This window comes from Branchiostoma floridae, chromosome 3 (genome assembly GCF_000003815.2).
Source record: "Branchiostoma floridae strain S238N-H82 chromosome 3, Bfl_VNyyK, whole genome shotgun sequence".
Taxonomy (NCBI): Eukaryota; Metazoa; Chordata; class Leptocardii; order Amphioxiformes; family Branchiostomatidae; genus Branchiostoma; species Branchiostoma floridae.
This window is the reverse complement of record NC_049981.1, coordinates 11113618-11123777: the sequence shown is the minus strand read 5'-3', so window position 1 is coordinate 11123777 and position 10160 is coordinate 11113618. Positions and strand designations below refer to the sequence as shown.

Genomic DNA, 10160 nt, shown 5'->3' with positions numbered 1-10160 from the left:
ATTTCGACTGTGTTCGTACACGTAACAAGAAATGTATGAAGTACTGTAAATGGACACATAGCGAGTTTGTGAAAAAAATAAAGCGTATATTATAATAATAATAATGATAATATCGGGTGTATTTTGCAGCCAGTATGTACCCAACGTGAGGGTAATGAGGCATAGAACCCCGTGTAATAACCCAAGTTATCACCCGGTCCGGAACACCCGTATCGAACGTTATCTCAACGCTAGTATCACATAGAATTTAGTACAATAAAGCGATAACAGACTCACGAGTGAGCCAAGAATGATCTAAATATTCTGTCCTAACCTGTCGTGCGATGATTGTGAAATGTATCCTACCTTTCCAGATGTGTCCACCCCGATGACCCCGTTCCGGAGGATCTCCATTGGTTTATCCTTGGTAGCGTGCACCAGTGTTCCACAATACACCTTCACACCCTCCGGTTCATAGATGGGACCGTACCCGTTTCGACCTGCAATAAATGTCAAGATGATATTCTGAACAAAAATTGTTTAAACAATATGGGGGTGTCGACAACTAATTTTCCTAAACTTAATAATACTACTATGGTTTGCAAAATCGCCTGTTTTCCTCTGGACCCAAATGACAAAAAAAAATGCAAAAAAGAAGAAATCCATCGAGTTACAGCTGCGGACACACACACACATACGCACAAACACACACCTTCTTCGCGATGGGAGCTTAGAAAACGGACTTGTGGGCATTCGTACTCACTATTGAACTGCTCCATGATGTCACTTACAGATGAAAAACTCAAGGTGAAATTCAGCAGATTGTGGTGCCGGATGACTGCAAACAGACAAGGAATGTCAGTCATTCTCTTAACAAAGTTCGCCATGAAACAAATGGTATCGCAGCTTTAGAACAAAAGTGCCTAAAGTTTTCTCAAAAGGTAAGAAACCCCGGATACCTTTTTGTGTGATGTATTTGCAGCCAAGCATGGAAAACGTATGGTAATATCTACATCAGTGAGAGGAAAAGGTTCCGTGGCCTTTGTGAGGCCAAAAAGTAAGGGCAGTGGGTCTGGGACAGTATTGGAAGACAGAGCCCGATTTCTCTCCTTCCATCGACCTTTACCTTCTTTCTGAAGTCCATCTTTACACCTGGTTGGGGTGTAGAGTCATGTCTTTCCAAGGACAAAATGTTTAGCTAGGAATGCCAAGAATGAAACATGTGACCTTTCTATCGCGAGAGCGCTAGCTTAACCACTCGAGGTCTTTGATCCGGCAAATCAATCAATTTTGACAATTGATTCGCTTTGGGGCGAATTTCATTCATCTTCGTGCTTAATCAATTTATCATCTCGGCCAATTAACACTCCCCATGTATGGCAAATACCTGCTATGTTTAACCTACTCTTAAAGATTGATAGTAATGATACAAAGGTGTTATAGTGGTGGCCATTTTGAGTTTGAACCAACACCCCAGCCGATTTTCTGAAACACGTTTACAAAATTTGTTGTTAACATCTAAATTTATTCTCAAACTGCCTTGAATATGTGCGTTACACAAGGTAACACTAACACTTTACTCAAGCAACTGGGAAAATTTAGAAAACGTTCAGACGTTTCTGGTAGCGTCCACTAAATTTCGTCAGTGACTGAATAACATCTGTGGTTCCCCCGATTTTAAGACAGAAAACAACAACTATGAATTAATATCTAAATGAGGAGACGAGAGATTTCCAGACTTTAGATAGTCCCACCTAAAAAACGCATAGTCAAACAAGCCTGATGCTAATAAGTTATGAATTTAAGACTAACCTCGACGATGGTTTGGCGTCAAGTTTCTTTAAAGGTAGGCTTGTTTTCCTTCAAGGATGTCCGTCTAGAGCTAGTCTTCTAGTAAAAGTGGGTTGGTTGGACTGGTTGTCATTACTTCTAGGTAATAAATTAAATCAGGGGCTATTATCTCTCGTGTCCTCAGTTAACGTGCTGTGATAAACGCGTGTCGACCGTGTGTCAAAACGTAGGGTTGTGAGGTCAAATTACTCCGCTCAATGTTTAACTAACATTGATTTGAACTGTGAAGAACTATGGAGAGTTTGTTTATTTGTTTGTTTGTGCTGTATACCTGGTAAACCCGATTTGCACGGAATTGACAGAAAATGGGTTTTTCGGTAAACTGACTCATGGCGTAACACATGAGGTTGGTACTACAGAGTACACGCTGCATATCCGGACAGATTTATCTGATACTCTCGTGCCAGGGAGGACCCCAACTTTTTTTCGATAACTGTGGTGGGTTCTTTTAGAAGTGTGGCTCTCCTCTAACACCCGATCTCCATTTAACAGGGGACGGCGCCAACTGAAGCTATATTCATTTTCACATGTCAGTGAGTGAAGTGAAAAAAATGTGATAAAAAAGTGTCTAGCCTTTCTATACGGCACAACGTTGGAGGGTGTCAGGGGATTCGAACCCAAGGGCCTCTAGGTTCTAGGCCAAACATCCCACCATTACGTCACATGACACCACTGAGGTGTTACACCATGGCATACTGTAACTCTTGTAGCGTTTGCCGTGGTTTTATTTTTCGAGCTTTGCACTGTGATCTCTTCACCACAAATATGCGTTTCCAAAGTGTTACTATAATGATGATAATATGTATTGCAGAATTCTTTAACCGAAAACTTAAAACACTATAAAACCGCCTTAACACTACAGCTGCATTGTCTGCGGAGACATTGTAACATTTCTCTGATCTAATCGCTTGAGAATCTAAAATGTCAAAGTAATTAGTACTTAGTATTCTAGTACGCTCCTCCCATGTGGCTTTGGGGGCTAATTTTCAAACAGATGTAGGGTGCGGATGTAAGTTCTTTTTAGTTCCGTTTTTTATACGTCTTGTAGCCTACTGATCCACGTTTCCTCTCCCTTCACCTCTACTTGGAGATTTGGAGTTTGATGCTTTAGATGTCCTTTAAGCTATAGGTTAGAACTAGACATAAACAAAGAACTGCAATTTGACAGACAACTACAAGAGGGCTCCTTTAAGCAAAGCCAAGGTTCTGTTGAAGATCCTTCGGAAAACTATTCTTTTGGCAAATGATTCAACATTTTTGGCGTATACTATAAGTGTAAGAGGAGAAATTTTGCGATGGTTAATGTTCTCGGGTGTCGCGCACCGTGAGACCGCCTCACCTGAAAATTTGGGTTCTTTCTTCTGCTCACCTCCCCCTTGTTTGGGCCTTGAACTTATAAAAAGAACACCGAAGTAGCCTCCGTCATGCATGGCCGCCATTTTGAACTTTTTACATACAGAGTTATAGTTTTACAGACAAGCTGTCTTCATAAACACTAAAAGGTAGGAGACGTCGACTCACCTTTACCGTGATCTTTCTTGTTTGAAGACACAAAGGCCAATTCTGTCTTCTAGAGGTTCTGATCTATAGGGTTGGTTGAACTGGTTATTAGTTCCAGGCAATAAATCAGATCATGGCGTATTGTCTCTCCTGTCCGGTTAGATTAATGCAACTGTGACTAAAGCGGATATCTCACTGGACTGCACAAATTGCTAGCCTCCGTTGCAGTCTTCGTAACGGGGCTGTTTTTTTTTTCAGGGCGGTGCAAAGACTCGCTACCACGGCGAACTCCCATTCACAGCAAACTCCCAGCAAACTCCCTTCCTCGGCAAACTCCCTCCCCGGCACAAGAGAACCTAGCCAACGTTAAAAATGGCGAACCAACCAATTTGTACACATCACCTTGACAAATATGACGTTACATGTATCCCCCCCCCCCCCCAAAAAAAAAAAACAATACACCGAGAACAAGATTTTAGTAAACATTCCAGCGCATCGCCCTGTTGAAAACCAGAATAATTCCCTCAGGGTAAGGTTTTCGTCGTTTTACATATAATAAGTTTAGGAGACATCAGTACATGATAGCTTTCTAAAATGATAGCTGCGTATGTGTGTGCTATACCGCTATAACTTGCACACTATGAAGCTTTTTACCCTGTCATTGCCTACAATCTGTAAAGTAAATATATTCCCACCTGTGAGGCAAAATTGTTGACAACGTTAGAGATCTTCAAGTTCGCAGCACTGACCTGTCCGTGCCACACCCTGCCTGTAAATGCTGTCTAACCTGTCTCTTCACTTGACTTGACGCAAAACACCCGGTAACAGACGTGGGGAAACGCACATGCTTTTTATGCAAATCAAGATCATACTCGAAGTTACTTGGAAAATCTTAAGGTAAAATAATCGTTTTCATTGAGAAATCTGTAAAATGTTGGGTCGTAGCGATGTCACTGGCACACCGCCCTACAGGTACTGGGATGTAAGGTTACTACGTTATCTAAAGCCCTGAAGCTAACAGTGGCAAACAGAAGGGTTGCCAAGAAAAGGGCTGCAATGGTTGTTCTAAAGGTGCAAGACTTTGTTCTTAACTGCAGGTTGGAATAAAAAGAATAAACAAAGAATTGCGATATGACAGAAAGTTGCAAGAGGGCGCGTATGCAACTTTTCCTTCCAGCAAAAACACATTGACCTTCTTTTGTTCGCTGCATTCCACTTCCCCGACTAAAAGACCCATATCTGCAGCCTCAACAATCTCCTTCAAAACGTAGAAATGCAAAATAAAATCACGAAAATGTAACATTTGACCGTTACATCCAGCAGCCACTCTCATTGGCCAACATGCTAATTGCAACGCTACCATTGGTTCAAATGCTAATTGTGATGGACAGCCAGGAGTGGTCTATTTACAGTGCAGGTGTCAAATGGTACGTGACATTTGGCCGCCGTCCAATTCAGGTGATGTTTACAAACCCAGCTTGCACATCTATCAGTGTTCCGACTACTCATAAACAGGTACTTATGGCTACCCCAAAGGTCGTTATACACACCAACCTAGACTCATAAGTTACATATAACACCATATATACAGCGGCTTGTGCCATTATGTTCATATAAACGGTATAATTTGACAAAAACGGCTTGCTATTGTTTTGTTTTGTATTGACATTTTCAGTGGCCCATTTTTTTGGTAACCGATCAGTCATTGCTTCCGAGCATTGCTCACTCGCTGCGTCACAAGCACAATGGCCTGGCCCACTTTCTGTGCTATGCTTGTTTTCAATTGATGGCGCAAATAACCGGACCATCCCCACTGGTTTTAACCAGATCAAGGAGGTCCCTCTTTTCAACCTCCTTGACCTGAACAACCCTTCCCTATAGTAACTCCAACAGAATGAAAATATCCAGGCTATGCGTTACGTACGAAATGACTGGTAAACTAGTCAACGTTCACTATCAGTACGTACCTAACACGAGCTCAGAAAAGAAACAACTATATCTTCAATCTCCAGAGTTATACATAAGATTGGATTGACGTGTTCAAAATCTTTCGTAGAGCTGAACTCGTTGCCATCAAGTAATTTACTTAGGGCATCCTCATTAGAAATCTATCGACAATGCTTACAGCGAGATGTACAAATGTTAGATGTGACCAAGGTGGTTAAATTAAAAAGGGACCTTCCTAGTTTGACAGGTCGTTTAGTGGAATATAACCAGCTGCTGCAGCGCCGCATGCTGGCAAATATGGTGTGTTCATAACGTTACAGATTTTGAACTGATTAACTGAACAGGCATGAACGTGCGGAACTTAACAGAAAAACAAAAAAATCAACACTGAATTAAGATTTACAAGACAATAAGGTACTACTGCACAGACGCATACATTTTGATACAGTACACGTAACTGTGGAACCGCCCATCTACAAAAGAGTAGGCCATAAAATCGTACCCACAAGATCTAAAATTTCCATGACGCTATATTACAGGTATCAAAGGTCAAGTTTAAGTTGTTATCAGCTACTAGGGTTCTAAGTCTCGTCGGTTCAACACAGGGTTTCTAGAGAATATAAAATCTAGTTTGTCGGAATGGACCAAAATCTAGTCACGTAACAGCGAGACTAGCTAGTTGAATATTAACACACAGGAAGATAAACTTTTTCAACTAAAGGTTTGAATTGGGCAACGTTATTCTGGCAATGTAACGGCATTCTATGGAAAATACGCACGACCATACCTGTAACGCGTACGGTAGATTGTCCTGGGAAAAACAAAACAGACGTAGGGAAACAAGGTGTTGTTTACTACAACTATGGGCCAAGGCTATGACGAGCTCATTTGCCGTATCGTTCATCTCGTTCACCTGGCCTATATTGGGTAACAGTGGAGGCGTGTTCGGTATGAAGGCCTCTGATTGGACGAACTCGTGAGAAGTGGTAAATAAGTCACCTGATATGGATTCCTGGGCACATGACTGGTATGCGGGCAACAAGTGTATTGTTGCATCAATGGCTCTGATTGGAGAAGATCTGTTGACTGAAGTCTTCCGATAACAAACAGATAAGAGCGTTTGGATAGGGTCAACGACCTCCATGTCGCTTAGTTTCAAACGGTGGAAAATTCCGCTAGTCAGAAATAAGCTTAATGGAGTGAAATAGTCAATGTTTTGGGAAGTAAACGTTGTATCTGGAGTTTTGTTGTTTGTTTCATGGAATGTTTACGAGTGTTAGTGTGCAAAGATTGTTTTCTGTGCAATTTCTGTGATCAAAGTTCTTTGTGTAACATAGTTCATTCCTCTGAATCCAGTAAAGGTAAAACTAGTCACATAGCTTATCATGTGAGTCAAAAATTGGTGTCGACAGTGGCCCTTATGTTGCCTCGCAAGAAACATGCTTATTTAGTATGTGTCCGACGGGAGCACTGATGGATAAAGTCAAAACAATTCGTGTCAGAAAGTAAAACACAACAGGAACTAAACCATGAACCTGAAGAATCTGATACTTGTACCAGCGATATGAAGAAATTGATTAATGGAACTGGTATCAAAACTATGAATCAGCTGCCACTAACACCGTGTTGAACCAGGAAGGCACAACCGCACACATCTGGAGCAAAGAATCTGTCGGTTTTGTAACCTAAAGGTCGAAGATGAATCCCACCTTTTATTAGACTGTAGTTTGTATGTAGTAACGATAGAAATATTCTTTTTAGCCAAATTATAGGAAAGTTCCCTCACTTTTAATCCTTGTCGAGTGTTGAAAAATTCATTTTATGAGTTTTGATCAAACGACATTATACAGACACATCTCAAGCTAATTCTTAACATTACTAAGCCGTATTAGAATAGTTTTAGAACCCATGTTTTAGATTAGTCTTAGAAACCATGTGTACTGTATTACTACCTTTTGTATCTATATGCCTGTACTTAGCCCGATAGGGCATGAATGTGCAATAAAGGCTATATACTCAAATATCAATCGTCGCTTCATGTTGCTGGTCCATGGCCAGTTTCTGGACAGTTCTAATTAATTAGTGTTTTGGCCTCTGGCTCTGGTGACCTGCTGTAAGTTCCAGGAACTGGTATCATTATCAATCATCGCGCTTCATGTTGCTGGTCTAGTCACTGGACAATTATAAGTGTTTTGACCTCTGGTGACCTGCTGTCAAATATTTACCCTCGGTGTTGTTGTAACAGTTGTGTGTATTGCTCGGACAATTCTCGGAGGTCCTTGTAACGTTATATGTTTACAGCTGGTATATTGGTCACTGGGGGCTTTGCGCGTGTCCGTCTCGTACATAAACGGTCGTTGACATTTAAAATGGTGGTCTCTATATGGAAAAATAAAGAAAATGATATTTGTCGACAATTATTACCAAAACAATGGCAAATATCATTTTCTTTATTTTCCTATGGGTGCTTTTTGGTGCATTTGGGATTTTCTAATGTACAAGATGTATAATATCATGTATGATATCATTTCGATTTGAATATTTGCATCAATTGTCAGCTAGTGTTTATCACACAATTTATAAAGTTGCACAAAAGTTGCAACAATAAGACATTGCCATGGACTACATGAGACTGTTGACAATTGAATGAAACAAAACAAAAAATACTGGTTATAATACTTGTATTGTGCCAGTTGCCGTCAATGATTTTCAAAGGCAACGTTAACATTGCAAGTCCATATGCTTTGTCGCTGACCGGTGGATACCAACATCCGAGCGTTTTATAACTTTGAGTGGGGGAGGTGACAAGAAAAAAAAACGCACACAAACCAATATTTCAATTGTGCGACAGTATCGAAAATTCGAAAAATATTGACCTTGGTATCTCCATAGCTATTCCCTAGCTAGTATGGCTATATGCCTAGCCATTGGCATTGACCAGTCTCTCTCTGTCTCTCTCTTTCTCTCTGTCTACCCCTCCCCTCAGACTGTACCGCCCCCTCAATTCGTTTTTTTTACACGATTTGAAGTTATTCATGATCCCTCCTATTGGACACATTTCTAAATCACCAGGTATACCCTGTGTTATTTTATTAGTTCACTTGCGAACATAGATTTAAAAATGTCTGCGGAAAATTATACACGGCCTATTACATCTAGTAATGTGTGTAGGTCATGCCATATCACCATGTAACTAGCCCGGGAACAATGCGCGGGTGAGTCAAGACCAAAGTACACTTCGGATCAATTAAGCATTAACGTTGCAGTTGTAACGTTATATCAACTTAGCTCCAAATGTTTGAGAACATAACTTAGACTGATCATATCTCGGTGGTTCCTTCATTAATTCCGTTGTATTATACGTCATTGGAAAGCCTATCTATTACCCCTTACAACAGTGCCTAACTTCTTATGATCGCACATTCATGGACCAAGCACCAGGACTTATCATGTGAATGGGTCGCAAAACATAGTGCCAGCATCGTTTATATTGACTGGGGAATCTCGGTACTTTCGTCTTGAGGGTGTGTCTTTAAAGTTGAGAGCTTGGCTAATGACGAAACGACTTAAAGAACGGACTAACACTTACGTTTTTGTCTTCAGTTAGCCGATGACTTGTCTCCACACAGCGGTATGCAGTAGCAGTGTCTAACTCAAGTCAAAGTTGTACAACCCTGTCAAGTCACGGATGTGTCTGTTATATGATGCAAGAGCGCGGGATTCTAATTGGACGAGAGCAAGTGACGTAGGTCAAAGTTTGCGATAGGTGTCCCTTGATGTTTTTTTTGACCGGAAACTCCATGACGTGTTTGCTTTCTCTGTGTACCGGATCTTCATTATGTCAAGAAGATGACAATAAAAGGTGATTGGTGATGGAGTTCATTCAGTGTTTCGCACTTTACTTCGTGCCTTAATCGTAAATATCTCCCTGGAGCACCCAGAACGCCTCTACATGGAATCTGATACACACACGTAAACATTTGTAAAGCACACGATAACCATTCGTAAAATTAATCTCACACGCTCAAGGCATTTGTAAGGCACACGTAAAGCATTAGTTTCGTTAAAAAAAGTTAAAAACGCCTCCTGACGCATCCAAACACCGGTCAGATGGCGCATTACAGTAATCCGATGATGTAGGGACGGTAGTAGATTATAAATTTACAAAAGTTTATTGCAAATTCATGCCCATTGGGCTAATTGCAAGAAAAGAATGACTAATTACATGAGATGAATAAATGTGGTCTGAATACATGTAGATAAACTAAATTCTAACATACAAATATTAAGTGGATGAATATACATACGATACATAATGGGGTACTAAGTCTACGTAACTATTACAGGGTTTGACTTCTTACTTGAAGACATTTGAAAATGAAATGCCCCATGTGTTCTATAATAGATTGAACCCTTGATGTTAGTAGGAAGAGAATCTTTTGTGGCGTTTTTAACAATGAAAATGTTGGTGTGATTTCGGTCACTCTATCAAATAGCCTTTTTCTTTCGGCTTCGAATTGGGGGCATTCACAAATAAAATGTGTTTCATTTTCAACTGCATTCATTGTGCACTGCTTACAAATTCTTTCTTGAACAGGTAGCTTTTTGTATCTTCCTTTCTCTATTTCTAACGGGTGCGAACTAATTCGTAACTTACATATTGCTGAGCGGTAATCATAATTATTATGGTACAAGTAGTTTTCCATGTCATATGTTGTTTTTAAGTTTTTGTAAAATCTAAGTTTTCCTTCGTCTACAGATAACTTGTAAAAGAAAGTTTGAGTATACATGTCATTCAACCTTCTCCTTAACAATGTACATGAATAACTGCTGTCTATGATGTCGGTATTCCAGATGTATGAATAGCCGCTGTTATCAAGTAC

The 10160-nt window shown here is 40.4% G+C and overlaps 1 protein-coding gene across 6 annotated transcripts in view; it reads right to left on the bottom strand.

The window, feature by feature from the left end:
* Window positions 1-8988, bottom strand: part of LOC118411378 (guanine deaminase-like) — a 9726-nt gene extending 738 nt beyond the window's left edge. The window contains exons 1-4 of one of the 6 annotated variants that reach the window (XM_035813631.1): window positions 6065-6320; window positions 3352-3414; window positions 692-817; window positions 346-479 (exon numbers count right to left, since the gene is read on the bottom strand). In XM_035813631.1, coding sequence (XP_035669524.1) covers window positions 346-479; window positions 692-758 — 201 coding nt within the window. In that variant the 5' untranslated portion in view covers window positions 759-817; window positions 3352-3414; window positions 6065-6320. Of the gene's footprint in view, window positions 1-345; window positions 480-691; window positions 818-3351; window positions 3415-6064; window positions 6321-8866 lie in introns of those variants that run through there. The other 5 variants (XM_035813634.1, XM_035813632.1, XM_035813635.1 and 2 more) reach the window with 5 other exon arrangements.
* Window positions 8989-10160: the final 1172 nt, after the last annotated feature.